This window comes from Anopheles marshallii, chromosome 3 (assembly GCF_943734725.1).
Source record: "Anopheles marshallii chromosome 3, idAnoMarsDA_429_01, whole genome shotgun sequence".
In the NCBI taxonomy this organism is placed as follows: domain Eukaryota; kingdom Metazoa; phylum Arthropoda; class Insecta; order Diptera; family Culicidae; genus Anopheles; species Anopheles marshallii.
The window spans coordinates 46,741,021-46,757,286 of NC_071327.1; the positions used below are offsets into that span (position 1 = coordinate 46,741,021).

General features: G+C 42.2%; 1 protein-coding gene across 1 annotated transcript in view; it reads left to right on the forward strand.

The window, feature by feature from the left end:
- The first annotated feature begins 379 nt into the window (after positions 1-379).
- LOC128711229 (retinal homeobox protein Rx) overlaps positions 380-16,266 on the forward strand; it is a 44,115-nt gene continuing 28,228 nt past the window's right edge. Inside the window, exons 1-4 of the mRNA XM_053806096.1 lie at positions 380-593; positions 724-837; positions 11,305-12,615; positions 12,708-12,874. Coding sequence (XP_053662071.1) covers positions 380-593; positions 724-837; positions 11,305-12,615; positions 12,708-12,874 — 1,806 coding nt within the window. The remainder of the gene's footprint in view (positions 594-723; positions 838-11,304; positions 12,616-12,707; positions 12,875-16,266) is intronic.

Genomic DNA, 16,266 nt, shown 5'->3' on the forward strand with positions numbered 1-16,266 from the left:
GAACCTGAATCCTGTTGATTAGCATTCATCGCAGTGTTTATCAGTGAGTTGAGGGAAAAGTCGAATTACTCGGTGTGTAATATGTGTGTAGTCCCAACAAAAAAAAATCGCTGTCCAATTGGTGCTGCAATCAATAATTTTATAGGAAGAGGGATTGTTTAATCCGCAAGAATTAAATACAAAGTGCAAAATATTTACCACGTCGAGTTTGAGTAGTGATAGTAAATACTTAACAAAAAGAAAACAATTTTGTATCGAAACTGCTCTGTGGATTGGATTATGCTACGTTCGAAATTCGATTGAGTATACAAAAGCACACAGACCACTCTTGCCTTCTGCTCTATCGGCCTCCATTCGCCCTATCTTGCCGTCGCCTACGATGGACATCAAGTCCCTGTCCGAGGTGCAGAAGCAGATCTTCACGAATCTGATCGAGAAGTTGATCGCACGCAATAAGTTCCCACCGAGCGAGGCCGAGGACGTGCAGAAGCTGTTGGAGAACGTGCGCGATGCGAAAAATTTCCACAAGATCATGGAAAAGCTAAAGGAATGCGGCCAGCTGGACGTCGACATCGAGGAAAACTTCCGCGAAGGTAGATATTTGCGTAGATGTTGGAACGGGGGTGTGTGATTCCCGAGCCATGCAGCAAGATCAGTCAGTGATAGTTTCTCCATATGAGAGATCGTGTTCTAAAGTCCAACGAAATATGGTTTGATTTTCAGAGAATGGCATTTTTCTAAAAGATACGGCAAAAAAACTCGGACCCGGCGGCCAAACGCTCACACCGCGCCACACGATCGACGCAATATTAGGTTTGAATAATTGTGACAATGGAGGTAGGATACTAATCTAGTTTTGGGTTGTTTTGTTTGATAGCGGTTTGGTGAGGGTGATTTCAATTTTAATTATCTTCGTTATTAGTTTAATGTTTGCTTCATGTTAGCTGTATTTAAAAAAAAATAGTGATTTCCTTTAGTGTTAATCGAAGCGCTTTAGCGTAATATTTAATTATGAAGAAGTAGAAACGTGAACTTTATTATTCTATACTAGAACGATCATATTTATCTAACATAAGTGTAAATCATTTATTTTATGAATCAATTGCCATGTAAACAATGAATGGCAGAATAAAACATATCATACTTTGCATCAAACACAGAAATTAGATACAATTGTGCTGCTGATGTGTAATTTCACTGTAAGACTGTATAACAACTTATTTGTTGTTAAAAAAAATAACGCATTGTTGCATATTTTAAACTATTATGCAAAATTTAAGGGTAGTTTTTGTGGTTTTACCTATGAACATTCCAAACATGCACTTAAAAAATATCATATCCTCTTATTTTCACAATGTGAAATGCTTGTAGAAATTAATTGTAGCAATGCAAAGTAAAGCTAAATGATGGTAAAGAACAATACATTTTATTGTAGAGTCCATGCAATCCAAACCAAGTTTTAATAAATTGGAAATAGTAAGTTTCTCCAAAAACTCAACTATTTTCTTTTTTTTCGTAGCAAATTGTTTGAAATATCTCATAAAAAAAATCAAATCAATACTCTGACAAATTTAAAACTGAGTATGGATCTGCAAGATAAAACGTCACCTTTTACAAAAATTCTAATGATCAACACTCAATTACTTTTGTCTCAAAGCAACGTTTCGCGAAACGATGTTCACAAATAATCGAAAAGTTCTGAACTGATTAAATTCATATTTTTCTCAGGTGTTTTCAACACTATTTATTAATACTTGGCGATTAATAGTTGCTAAAGCGTTCATAATGAACATTTTTGCATTGCTTTATAGTCAAATCAATTCAATTAGAATTTTTAGTGAAAAATTGTTCTTCGTACGCCTTTGGATCGAATTTGAAAATTTGTAGAATCTGGTCCATCAAGTACAAGATTTTCGTATTTTATTTCATTACAGTAAAACACTTAACTGCAACTTTGTTAAAATACATTAAAATAAGTTGCAATATGCTCTTGAATACTTTATCTTTAAATATTTTTTTTCCGAAATTCCAGAGGATATATTTCAAATCAAATCAAATGAATCAAATCTAAAATGAATAATTCACATTAATAATATTGGTAAATAGACAACACATTGATGTAAATAGGTTGCTTTTAAGAGTAGGTAATGATGAAACGCATTCAGAATATTCAACACTTCGCTTTGGTAAAGTGTTATAAGACAAGAAATGTTATTTTTCATTAAGTTTCTCTTATGTGACTCCTTAATAAGTGAGATCTGACTCATTTGGTTGAATTAATACAATTTCAAGTAAATTGAATTGTGGAAATGAATAGTGAAAATTAGTACATTACACAATGAAATTTTTTTTAATCAACATTGTTTTCATAATAAAAAATATCATTGCACTTCTTATTTCCATAAAGAAACTCATTGGATGAATGCGATTTCGTGTACCAATTTACAAAGCAGCTGATGGAATGGATGTTCCAGATTCATTGATGGTTTTCCGCTTCACCACGCACTGTTGGAACGTGCCATGCCAAATCCCAAATTATCAACACATTGTTTGCATCTGATTAATTGCTTCAGAAATGTCCATCCATCCATCGCTACGCAGCCGTTTCCGAACGGATGCTTAGAAGAAGCTAATGTAACACTCATTCGAGGAAATCCCATGACATCAATTATTCAAAACCGAGAGAAATCTGCAACACTTAAGCATGGATCATTGATACGGATACGAACCACAATTGTTAACTTCAGCTCCCGATAAGCCCGGTGGGTGAATAGATAATAATAGTGTCTCTAATTTAGCGTTTCGGTATCCCCCATTCATGATCCAAATGGTTCACAATGCGGTGCGGCCTTTCCTTTGCCGACTGCACCACCCGTAATCGACCGCGGCCAATCGCTGGATCTCTTTTCTCGTCATCATTCCACCCTTTTGTGGTTCGTCGGTCTGTGGCTGTGGTGCCGCTTTCCCAACGGGCCCAGTAGGCCATTCTGTCATCAATCAATCTGTTTCGCAGCACGGCTATCTCGGAGCATGGAGTGTCCCGGCTTCCGAGTTGGGAAAGTGAAATGTGTGCTCCGGAAATCATGAGAAATTTTCCCACCTGGAGCCCGGCCATCGTTCGGGTCGCTTCACGAACGGGGTAAAAGGGTTCGGAAGGGGTGAACGACACGATCATGACAAATAGATAGAAGCTCTCCTCGAATGTCTAGCTGCAGATGGGACGGACGGATTTTTGGCGAAACATTTAGCAAACCATTCGCTATTACCCATCCTTTTGTGTTAAATCTCACTTCAGAAACAGACGTTCGTTTCCCTTCCATCGATCGATCGTGGGGTTTTCTTCGGACGGGTCGCTCTCGTACGGCTAATGGAGCGTGTAAAGCGTATTCCTTCGCAGATTGAGATCTACACACGTTTCGTGCCCAAAATTGGTGCTCCGTTTTTAAGGCCCCGGTTGCGCTTGGTCGGTTGGCGGGCTTGAATTCCGTAATCTCCCAAGCGCACGGCAGCTCGTTCGTCGATCTTGAGTGGATCACGATGCTTTCCGTGCTGCCAAGAGTATAATTCAATTTAAAATTTCCTTTTCCACAGACGTACGAGAAACAAAGCTATGAAGTGAGCTTAAGGCGAGACACACGAAAAAGAAACGGCCATGCCTGGCTATCGTGAAGGATTTCGCTTTGGCGTCTAACCTACCCTTCGAACGCTCACCTGTCCAGCTGTCGATGATTTTAACACGCATGGCTGGCATGGTTAAAACTAAATTAATCAAACGATTTTTTTTCCAACCATCCGCTTCCCTTCACCGTTCAGTGGCCAGAAGGTTGAAAGTGTTTCTTTGATTGATTTATTAACGCTTCTTTATGTCTCGCGGGATACACCTTGCTTTTCACAGTTTGTTTCTCGTCCGTGCTGTTGGTCGGCGGGGTGCGTCTACATGTCCGCATTTACAATGCATTGTACCGTGTCTTCTCGCGTCTTTTCGTGTCTTGCCCTTCCCATCTGTCGAAGTTGGAAGTGTCGAGCTTTAAGCAAAAATTAAGATTACGCTCGCAGTTAGCCGCTGCGAACCGGTTGTACAGGGGCGACGGTGTTAAAGTGGCTCCTAGCATCTCCATTAACGTGCGGATAAATAACAATAAACTCCATTGGTACACACATACCTCCTTCGATTTCGCCCCAGTTCAACCCCCCACCCTGATGCCATGTTTAGCACTTAATTAATCATTAAATGAATGTTGCGATTGCTTAATAATGATGTTGCTTCCATTAAGAAGAGTATGCGCGGATCGGTTCACCACCACCATCGGACCCTTGGTAATGGACCAAGCGCGAGGTTTCAGTTGCCTTCTCCCTCGGTACCCAATGTAGGTTGTGGTAATTCTATTACGGGACGCATGTACGTCAACGCCACCAGCTTTGAGCCGGCTAATGAACGGAGGCGTTGCGATTGTCCGCGAAGGTCTTAAAGTGAGTGGCACAAATTGGTCAAAAGAGGTTCCGTTCCGAACAAGGGGGAGCCATCGTAAGGACATTGGCGGATGGTTTGATAAATGTAAGTCAACGAGCTACGTATTGCTATTGACCTATTTTACCTCGGAAAGGTTTGTTTTGTCTGTTGGTTAATTGTACTTCACATGAATGAATTAAAATTAAATGAGAATTTGCTTCGAGAGTGCAATGAGGTGTGATTCTGATCAATTTGACCACAAACCACAAAGGCACAACGGGGACCACAAATAAGACTTTAAGATTATTTTTGAAATGAGAAAGAAGAAGAATAACAATCAGATTAACAATTAGATTTACTGGTTAAAAAGAGGAAACAAATATTAGTTTGTATATCTGACCTTGGACTGTAAATTATCGATTTGAGGCAATCATCGATAAAGTGCAACTTAACTTAGGTGAATCTTAATAAATGCTGATAAGTACTCAAACACACCTCTTTTGAATTGACTTAACATTTACAGTAAAGAAGTAGAATTTGAGTTTATTAATGCCATGGCACTAACTCTTCAATTTGATTATCATTGCAATCAACATCAAAAACCAATTTCATCCAAAGTTTTTTCGTACAGGAATCTTTCACTTTCATGCGACAAACGATTCTTGAGTAAACACAAATCCCTTGAAAATGATTCAATAGGATGGGCTGGTAAATTATCTGTTTTCTCTACGTGAGTTGACCAGAAACCTGACGAAACAAACAAATCACCCATCATTCGCTCCAGCACCTCTTACCATCCTGGCTGTTCATCATACCGTAAAACTATTTCTTGTTCACATTCAACACTTCATCAACAACTTGTCTTTCTCACTCGGCATGAAACAAAACGAAGAACAAAATAAAAATAACACACAACCAAGGAGTATTCCCGACAAACGAACCATGACGAGGCAAGAAAGTGTATTAAATATCACTTATCCAACCTTTCGTACAGTAGGGTCGGACGTTTTACTCGGGCATCATTGTTGTCCCTGCACCGAAACAAAAATATCCACTCACAGCAAATTAGATAAATTAACAGCAAGATACAGCGCAATTAGTAGCTGCATCATTTGAACGACCGGCGAACGGATGGAGAGTGTTCTATCTGGCGACAGACGGAAGACGACTTTTCCCAGCATTCCCAGAACACTCAAGGCACGTTTCGGTGTATCTGTCTGTTTCGCTCGTCGTCCGACTGTATGCATGCAAACGCTCACAAACGCTTGAGAAACGAGTCAGAAGAAATTCAATAAGAGAAGATTTTCAACATGAAAGAGTTGCCAAATGGAAAACTAACTCAATAATCTGGTATGGTTAAGGGAAGTAGCGCTGTGAATCTTCTGTGGCTCCGTTTGCCTACTGGCGCTACATTTTGTCTAGGTCGAGCTAGGGTTGATATCCTTCCCAGTGTTCCAGCGTTAGCCTTTTTGCATTGTGGCAGATTGTAGAAGCAAAAGATCATGAGACAGATCCTACAAAAAGTGCTGAGGAATGGATGGTTCCTTTTACCCGAGTCAGGCGCCTTTTTCTAATCCCGGCCAATGTCCTGATCGTATCAGTCTCCAGTACAACAGTCTGAAAGATCATCTACCTCTGCAGTAAGGAATGGAAGTGGAACGTGGACTGATTTCTTCATTCGCAATGGATAAATGTGTTTGTATCTTCTTAATCTAATCATCGATGGAATCGTTAGGACCGAAAGAAGGACAGTTCTGCATAGGAAGCGACTGAGTGCCTGATAGCAACGGAAAGCAATCGGAACAGCAAAAATCATTAGCATACTATTGCAATACCCTAAGGCAGGACACTTTTGCACCCAGCTTTATGGGAATGGAAAGCATCATTCTTTGCACGATGACCGATATTATGCAATTATGTGGTCAAAGCGATCCAATACAGAGAACGAAGCGATGGAGTAAATTGGCAATGATTAACAAATACTAAGCTTCTAATTGTGATTGTGATCATCCTGGCGAAGTGAAGACTATAGTTGAATGAACAGTGCCTTTTCTTTTCCAATTATGTCTACTAGCATTTAACTTTTTATTGAACCACATTTATTGAGTAGTCAACAATGTCAAATATGTAATAATAGTCTAATTCATTTACTTACAATAATCTGTTTATAGTTATAGTTATAGTTAGTAATATAAGATTTTTTCTAATATATGGAAATTAGTTTATCAGTTAAAATATTTTACTTGAACAAAAGCAATATGAAAGACTTTTAATTATTTTTAGATCAATTTGCACAATTTTGTCTTACAATATAAAAATACAACTACAACACAACACAATCGCTGAACGCATTGCAACTACAACTTTCTCTAAGAAAAGGAATCAACAAAATGTCTAACCTAAACATTGGGTCACTTTCATTCATCGAACGGTTGCGAGCTGATGCTAATCACGCACTTTTGTGTGCTTTAATTAATCAAATTCCAACAGTTATGAGCGTTTGTGCGTTTTGTTTGGCCGATTCGTGCCGGATGTATGCGGATGCAAGGATTAATTAGAAATACAAATTGAATCTTAAGGTGAGCTTGAGATTATCGTGACGTCTAGGTCCCGAGTGTCGTGCCCGTTTGCAAGTAACAAGCTGTCAGCGAGAACATTTTCTTTGGGCAAACTGCCCTCAATGAAGAAAATTGGTAGGAAAATATTCACGCTGGTTCGTGGGTGTGATAAGCATGGTACAGTGACCCTTCGTTGACGCGATTAATCAAAATTATTTGACTAATTATAAATGACATGCACTTGAGACTGGTATAAATATTGATATTTCGTAAATTATGTGCTGGAACTGAGGAAAATAATGTGTATTAAGTGTTATTAACTTTTACCATCTGAATTTAAAAAAAAGTAATTACAAACATTTACAAAATAATAAGACATGTTTATTACTTTCACCAAATGAAGACATAAACAGCGAAGGCAATTCGATATCAGATTGTCTCGATACGAATCAATTTTTCCTACACGATACACCTTTGCTTCTCTTTCTTTTAATCTAATAACTAAACCACAAGCAGATTTGTGATCATTAGAAATGAACAAGCATTTACAAGAGTACGACGGTTGACGGTTCTTTCTGTCGCTCATTTCCTCATTTTCTCTAATTGAAAAAAAATCTTTGAGCATATTATAGAAACTCAACGATCACCATATACAAAAACCCCGAAGCCCCATTTTTACGCTTCTCGTCCATCAGTGCGGGACTGTAGGGTAACGTGTTTTTGAGTCCTTTCTTGTTTCACCTTTCCTGCTGCAAATGGTATGAAATGGTTTTTGTTTCATGCGCTTTAAAAGCAATCGGATGGTGTTTTATTCGTTTGTGGTCGCTCCTTTTCGCCGCCAGTTGCGATGTTTTAAACAGTGACGTTTGGAGATGTTAATCAACAAGCAAGTTCCGATCATTGACGAGTTGTCTAGTTGGGATGTTTGGTTTTTTTTTCTTTCTTCTCGATCTTTTTCCGAAGAGAAAGGAACGGACGTGCGACGGGTAAAGAGAGAGGGAAGGAAAATGACTTGCAGCTTGTACGATTGCAAAAGGGCACTGAAGCGTGGGGAGTTGAATGTACACATCGCCATCAAGCTAATTATTCACTTAGGCAATCATCCCCAATAAGAATCCAATAAAGCTTTTTCTCGAATTATCAATGGAGTTGTGTTTGAAAGTAAATGACACTCTTGCCTAGCATTCTATAATTTATATCAAGTTATTTTATAACAAGATTTACAAATACTTGTGCTAATAGCCCGGAAATAACAAATGATTTATTACATCATGTTAGCTCATCTCTACACCTATCAAAGGCCTTCTTCCAGTGTAGGATAAATACATCTATCGATGTTTTTAAGATCACATCTCCTAATCCATGTGCGACCATTCGTTAATCCTCCCAAAACGCCACTCAAAACCCTGCCGTGATCCTTTAATGCTGTTTAAATGTGTCCTGAATTGACAACTTCATATCCACACCCGTGTTTTTTATTTCGGTGTGAGGCTGTTTTTGTGTTTCAAGTAGATGCGTTTGATAGACCTGAAGTTTCACCCCGAAAAGTCCCAGTTCGTTGTGCGGTTCGTGACGGGGCGCCTGTCAATTATGGTGGCCACGATCGTAACAGACTCCCGGGCAGCACGGCTCGTAAGCTTGATAGCGAAACAATATATTGACAGTCCATCAAGATAACACTTTCCTTTCATGATAGTGGCACAGAAAGTGGATAAAAACTTGGAAACCTTTACCTTCACAGTGCTGCAGCCCCCTTGGTTGATCCGTTTCGGTGGGAAACTGATCGAATTACCGAAAGTTCATAACCAGGGAGTCGACAAATGAGTGAAGTGCAAGGTGGTGTGTGTGTGTGTTTTTGTTGTTGGAAAATTGTCCCCGTCTTCGAACGGCATTTAAATGATCCACTATCACATCCTTCACACACAGTTAAACGAACGAAACAGGATCCTTAAATGGAGGGAAAAAATGTTGGCGTAATCGGTCGACTTGCATGATGTTAACACTAGATTTACAATGACTTCCACTAATGGATTGCGTTTGATATCGTTTTGGGTGTTTCGTTTCAAATCCGCGGACATTATTTCTCTTTCACTCCCCGTTTAGTGTCCCTTTTGGAAAGAAATCAATCGCACCGACAATTCTCGCACACAAAGGACAGTTAACACGCACATCGGTGGTTTTGCCTCACCACGTGCGTCAACCGGTGTATGGTAGCACGGTGGCATGCGGGAATTAGAAGCGACAACTAAATCAGGAACGTTAAATCACTCTCAATTAAATTGAATTTGAGCACAATTTAGATTAGAATGCCTAGCCGTAGCACGACCCATAGCGACTTCCTCGGTGCGCGTTGTCCTATCGGTTTTTCCTCAGCGTTGTTTCCAGCATTACACGGCAGGTACCCTTTTCGTTGTGTCTTTTTCGCGTACGATTGGGGAATTGAAAACGTGGAACCCTCTGTTGCAGTGTGCCTCAGCAAAAGGAAATTGTACATGCGATGGGGTAGAAACAGACGGGGAGCAGATAATGAAGCCAGTGGCAATTCCGGGGTCTCTGTTCTCCATTAAGCTAAAGCACATACAATTTCCCCCGCACACCGTAGCGTTATGACACTTTGACATGCAAACCATACCACGGAACGAGGGAAGGAAGGTTAGGAGAATGAGAACTCTAACTCTAGGAGTGGGAATGTAGGGAAAGGAACCATTCCCGTACACTTGTTTGCCATTGCTACACAAAATGATCATTTCGCCCTCAAAACGAAAAGGGTTCCGTGTAATTAATTTGTCAAAAGTAACTCACTTTTTCGCGAGTTTTCCACCGAAAACGAGGTGCGATGCCTTCCGGAAAGGGATGCACCTCTAATTTTGCTCGTAAGGGGGAAAAACAGTGCAGACGCGAACCGGTGCCGTTAACGTTAGTAAATTACATTTCTTCGATTCCATTCCAACTCCTCCATCGGGAAGGAAAGAGTTCCTTTACGCCAAGGTTTCCCTACTTCGAAGGCGCACGCTTTACGTGCGAAGGGGGGAAAAATGGCGATGGAAAATGAAACGCGAATTAAGAAAGCCCGAAAACTAATTCCAAGAAACACCCGCGGAAACTCGCAATCTTGCAACGGAAAATAGGTGAAGAAAAACATCACCAAAACACACACATAGACATTCTAAAGGTGTGCGCTCCATGACTCGGTACACGCTACGGAAACGGCATGAGGCTTAGCTCTTTTTCTTTTATGTTCTTTCCCTAAACTTGGTCGGCACGCGATACGAGTTAGTCAAAAAATTATGGCCAGTTTTCAACTTATTATGTGTTTTGTTTGCCTAATTTCGATTAAGAAGCAATTCTCACCTGCGTTTTGAAGGGAGTAAGGAGTTGCATGGGATGGAATGTTGAAGCGAACGTTAAAGACAGCAGCACATTGCGCTTGTTTCGGGGGTTTGTTTGGAACTAGTTTTAAGTGTAACACGAAATAGTTTTTCGTAAAAATATGCAGATATGCAGAGTGATAAAAGGAATTGCGTCGGAAAGTTTTGTTAAGCAACAGTACAAGCTATTGGTGAATGCTTTCATACAGAAAAAAAAGTTAATTAATGCTATCTGTGTTCTCGTACCTTGAATATGATTCATAACCGCCACTACTGCCGTACGTTTTCTACTAGATCTTGCTTTAAATGCTGAACCAACTAAAGCTGCATCCGTTACTATTGCTGTAGCGTCTTTAATTAGACTGCAAACGAAAAGTCAATCTCTACCTACTGATTGAGCGCATTGAATAAATAAGCCGATTTGCATGGTTGATGGTTGCTTCCGCCAATCAAAACATGGCTTAATGGCTCGTGGAGTATTTCTGTGTGTATGTTTGTGATGGATTCGATGTTATTTCACTAGATTAGACAGACGCATGTTAATGTCAACTGCAACATATTAAGCATACTCGATTTCTTTTCGTCGCTTCGCCTCATTAAGTTTTATATTTAATTTTTAGTGTTATTTTTGTTAGACTGTCTCTACACAGTTGGCGATTGTGCCACCAATTGCGACTGCGACTTTGTCAAACTCTAGACATGGGTCGTCACATCGCGACATTTCGCAATTTTTTTTGTATAGAGTTTGACAAGTCGCAGTCGCAATTGCGACAATCGCTAACTGTGTAGAGACAGTGTTAGAAATGTTTTTTGATAAATGTTGTAAAACAGTAGCGCTAATACAATTATCCACGGTGGAGGATAATGAAGCAGTTCGGCACCAGTACTCATAACCGCTCAATGTGTTGCTACCACCACTTTTTTACAGGAGACTCTAGCGATGCAACCGATCTCAGCGCATCACCCCTAAGCCAGATCAAGCTGTGCGATCAGCAGCAAATGATGGCGAAAGCACAGCTGCCCGTCACGTACGGTCTCGGCAGTCCGTCGAGTCCGGACAAGTATCAGCAACAGTTAGCCAATTACCAGAGCCACATCAAGTCGTTGGACCTTGTGGCGGCCGCTTCCCTCGATGCGTCCTCTCCCCAGGGCGGGCTCCACCATCAGCTACCGACCCACCATCACCTGCACCACCATCACAATCACCAACAACACCCGTCGGCCGTACCTCACCTCCATCAGCATCCCGCCCACCATCCGCACCACGCGCACAATCACCTTCAGCAGCATTTGCATCAGCAGCAGCAGCAGCAGCATCTGGCCCATCCCCACCAATTGCCTTCGCCGACGCATCAGCCACAGCATCAGCTCTCGCTGCACCATGGGCAGCATCCTGTTGGCCTCGGTCAGCAGCCACCGTCCCACCCGTCCCTGGCCGAGCTCGAGTATATGAAGACGCTCAAGGAGACGAACAAATACTTCATCGATCGCAACTACCGTGCTGCATCGCTGGGCTACGGTGGAGGGCGCGGTGGTCCGGAAGGTCCCCCGGAAGACGGAACAGGCTCCTCGGTGAGTGGTGCCACCGGAGGTAGTGGTGGTGGTGGTGGAGAGTACGAGGATGATCTTTCATCCCCAACCAGTGCAGGTAGTGGCAATGGCAGCGGCAGTCTCAAGCGCAAATACGATCGTATCAGAGATGGTGAAGATCGACCGGGCGGAAATGGTGATGGTGGTGGTGGCGTCCTGCTGCCGGCGGACGGCTCCGAAAGCAATCCGACGTCCGACAGCTCCATTAACAAATATAATAAGCTGCATGAGTCAGCCGATAAATCAATTAGGGCTAATAGTTTCGATTATATGAAAAATTTCGACGAGCTCCGGGCCCGACAGGCTGCGGCCTACGAAGCGGAACAGCAACATCATCATCATCATCATCAGCAACAGCAGCAGCATCAACACCAACAGCTTCAGGTTCTTCACCAGCAGCAACAGACACAACAACACCTTTCGCAATCACAACATCCGCAACAGACATCACCGTCGTCGGGGCAGCACGGTTCCTCGGCCGGTGGCAATCCGGGGACGGAAGAGTACAACCCACACCGACAGTCGACGGACAGTGGGGCGGACAAGGGCACAGACGATGGTGGAGTGAGTTACGCGTCCAGCGAAGAGCTCAACCAAACGACGTCCAGTGAGCAGGGCGAAAAAGTAGGCTCCGGTAGTGATGATGAAGGTAAGTGAGAAGTTAGTTCAGTACGGAGGAAATATTTTATTACGTTGACTCCCTGAGTAACGTCTCGCTCCAAATTATCTCGTTCGTTCTAGGAGGTGATGATAATTGTTCGAAAAAGAAGCATCGTCGAAATCGGACCACTTTTACCACCTATCAGTTGCACGAGCTGGAACGGGCGTTTGAAAAGAGCCACTATCCCGATGTGTACTCTCGCGAGGAGTTGGCGATGAAAGTCAATTTGCCGGAAGTGCGGGTACAGGTAGGTGTCTAACGAGTACATTGTTTGAGATTTTTTTTGTCGGAACTCGTCTCCATCTCTAAGCGAAAATCGGGGAAACACACAAAATTATGACAATCCCAATGGTCCGTGGGTGTGTCCGCATCTCTGCACTCAGTTCTACTGCACATCTGGAGTAGGCCGGACCAACTATTGCCCGAATCCTTACCAACCATACCTAACGAGCTGCAATAGGGAGGCATCTGCTTGATTCTTTTTCGAACAGGTTTATAGAAAAAGTTGCTACGCCTTACACATTTTGCGTGATGGTTTGTTTATTTTGCCATCCTGCAAAAGGCCCTGCGGATTTTTCCGATTTGGGATACGAATGCGACGCGAAGACTCATAGTCACTTGCCGGGGCCCGGTCTCACAGTCCGCTTGCCACTTCCGGGTGTGCTCATCATGGCTAGCGAATCTCAGCGGTAATTGAGTTTTCAATTTACCATCATATGAATACAGTTATGATGAAGTTTACCCTTAGTACAAGCTGCAATGCGGCAAGGGGTGTCGTATTTACGAAGGGAACGATTATGCCGCGATTTATTAAAATTTGGTAATTGTTGCGTTTTGACAGTTTCTATTATTTTGTGAAGGGTAAGTACGTTTGATGACGCACAAAAAGCCCTAACGGTTGGAAGGATGCATTACTTGCAATTCCGTTAAGGCTAAATAAATTAGTCGTTTAAATTGATTGTGAAAATATTACTAAACGGCAAGCTCGTTTTTCTAAATTATTACTTTTGGAAGAAACATTCTTTAATTGAAAAATCCTACCGAAATATATTTTAATAATAAATTGCAACACTTTTCTTCTATTCGCACCCTCACCCTGACCGTGACCATAATGCGTTGCGCAAACGGTTTTAATCGAGTTTGAACAACTACCAAACAACACCAGCAAGTACAGCGCGAAACCATCGAAACATTTGGGCAAAAATTGAAAACTCTTCCAGCGGGATACAAACACTTACCGGCACCCTTCATCAACCCAGGGAAAGCTGGAGGGCTCGTCATGCATCTGTCAATATTTTCCGGTGTCAACTCCTGCCGAGTTGATGCACTGCTTGAGAGTTCGTTTTCCCCCTCTTCAGAAAGCTGAACTTATCATACGGGCCCACTCATACTCCAACTCTCCCTATTCGCGGGGTGTGTAAGATATGCGTTGGACATGGGCCAAAGATAAAGAACCCTCGGATTATAGAAAGGAACCCAATTTAGGGGCTAATTTGAGTCAAATATTAACCTGACTTTATGCTTTCGTTGTTTGATGTTTTATCTTGATCGTTTGCCGGGACTATTAGAATTAGTCAGAAATCATGATGTGATCTATTGAAGTATTTAAACGTTTTATGAATGCCTAATGAGATACGTTGAAAATAATGTTAATCGTTTGTTGTGCCTTTTTTAAACCTTAAAACGCTGAGAAACGAACTTATAGTTTCACTACGGTATTTACAATTGAAGTTATGGAGGAATGCATTTCGCTACCACGCACAAACATCGTAAAGTTAACTGACGATAATGCACGCGGAAGGGCCATCGCTTTCAATACGGCATAAGGTTCTCAGTTTCGACGTAATAAAAAACACACACACCCCCCAGTGGGTGACTCATGGGGGTACACGTACACTGGCGCGCCGTTAAGTGACAGCACACCAAGCAAGGGATGCACCCACGGTTGCATTCAGCCCCGAACGCCACTGTCAAGGGTAATAACTGCATCGGGGTAACGTACGGCTAAAGTGACTCCGTGGGACACGTACGCGATTTGCAATTTAGTGGAGCAACAATACTGGCAAATTGGGAACCATCCCCGATGCAAGTGGGGTTTCGGTTTTTGGTACGTTGGAACGCTCTGGAAGGTGCCGGTGATGGACCTGTTTAGTCAATACCGCCAGCACTTTGCTAGCACGTGAGGTCTTTCACCCTTCCTCCATACCCGACACCGTTGTCTAGTGCTTCGACGCCCGTTTGCCGTTGTTTGTGGAAGCGAAATTGAATTTCGCGTTTCACCGAAACATAACCTCAAAGTGACGTTTCGTCACAGGAAACATTATCCACCCCCCCTGTGCGGGTGGGTGGGTTTGAGGGGAAGAATGTTCCACGCGAAACAAAGGAGGAAGAGTGCAAAATCGCACCGAATTAATTTTCATTTCCCTTTCGCAGCACACAGCGCACCGGGTTGTTGGGCCACTTCTTCATCAAAACCAGCCAAAACCACTGACTCGCGGTTCGTTTTAGCAGTCAATTTTTAAACTCACTTTGGAAAAAACTTTTCCACCTGCCCAGTGCCTGCTTCGGCTTTTGGGAAAATAGAATAGTTGTGTATGTTCAAAAGTTGGTTAAATGTATGTATATTTTCGCTGTCTATGCCCGAACTTGTTGTCGTTGACTCGTCGTTACCCGGTCAACGACACGTCATAAATTGAAGCGCAAAGAACGCGCCGAACTTTTTATTCCAACCTGATGTGTCTCACCTGTGTGTGAGAGAATCCTGTAGCCGGGATAAAAACGTCAAACTACCACGGCACGGTATTGGACAACTTGCAGTCCTTCGTTCGGTCGAAACATAACCTTCCTGACATCCACCAATCGGTTGTTGCACGTTCGCTGGCAGTGGCAAGTTGAGTGTTTACGGACATGTTTTTCCCGATGACAAAAAATTAATCCAATTTTCGGTCGAATGTTATTTATTCAAATTCAATTTACCAAACGCGCATTTTGGCTAACCGACGACAGTAGTGCGCATGTGCTGCGTTAAGTTGAAGGAGCATTTTTTTTTTCCAGGAGCGCTATTTTTTCCCATTTAGCAATCGAACCCCACGCTAAACGGAATTGACAGGGAGCGTTGAAAAGGGCTACCGAAATGGACGGACGAAAGGGCGAAAAAAAAAACTAACGAAGTAACAATTTGTCGAAAAATCACGCCTCAAAGTAAACAACCGAGGCCGGGTGTGAAGTTGTCGTGTGAATATCCTAAAAGCAGAGCAAAAGCATTCTTTTCCTTTTTACTTTTGCTGTTTTTTTTTGAGACCCCACACCATTTGCTCGGGAAAGTTGGTAAAAAGCAATTTCAATCTCGGTGTCGCTGCTAAAAATCGTTTAGTGATTTTGACGAATGTTGCTGGGGCATGCAATCGCGATTCGCGGGTGTTTCGTTTACACTGTTCCTGTTTCACCGGTATGGCAAACATTACCAGCGCAGATCTGCTAACGGCAGAACATCTAAAAGTCACGAGGTTACACTTTTGAATGGTAAAACACATCAGATGTACGTTTGATTTATGTCAATGAAGCTAGATATTCATATTTTACCACTGGTTAAATGGTTCGCTATCTAGCCGCTATCCAACGCTGAACAAAGAATCGGAA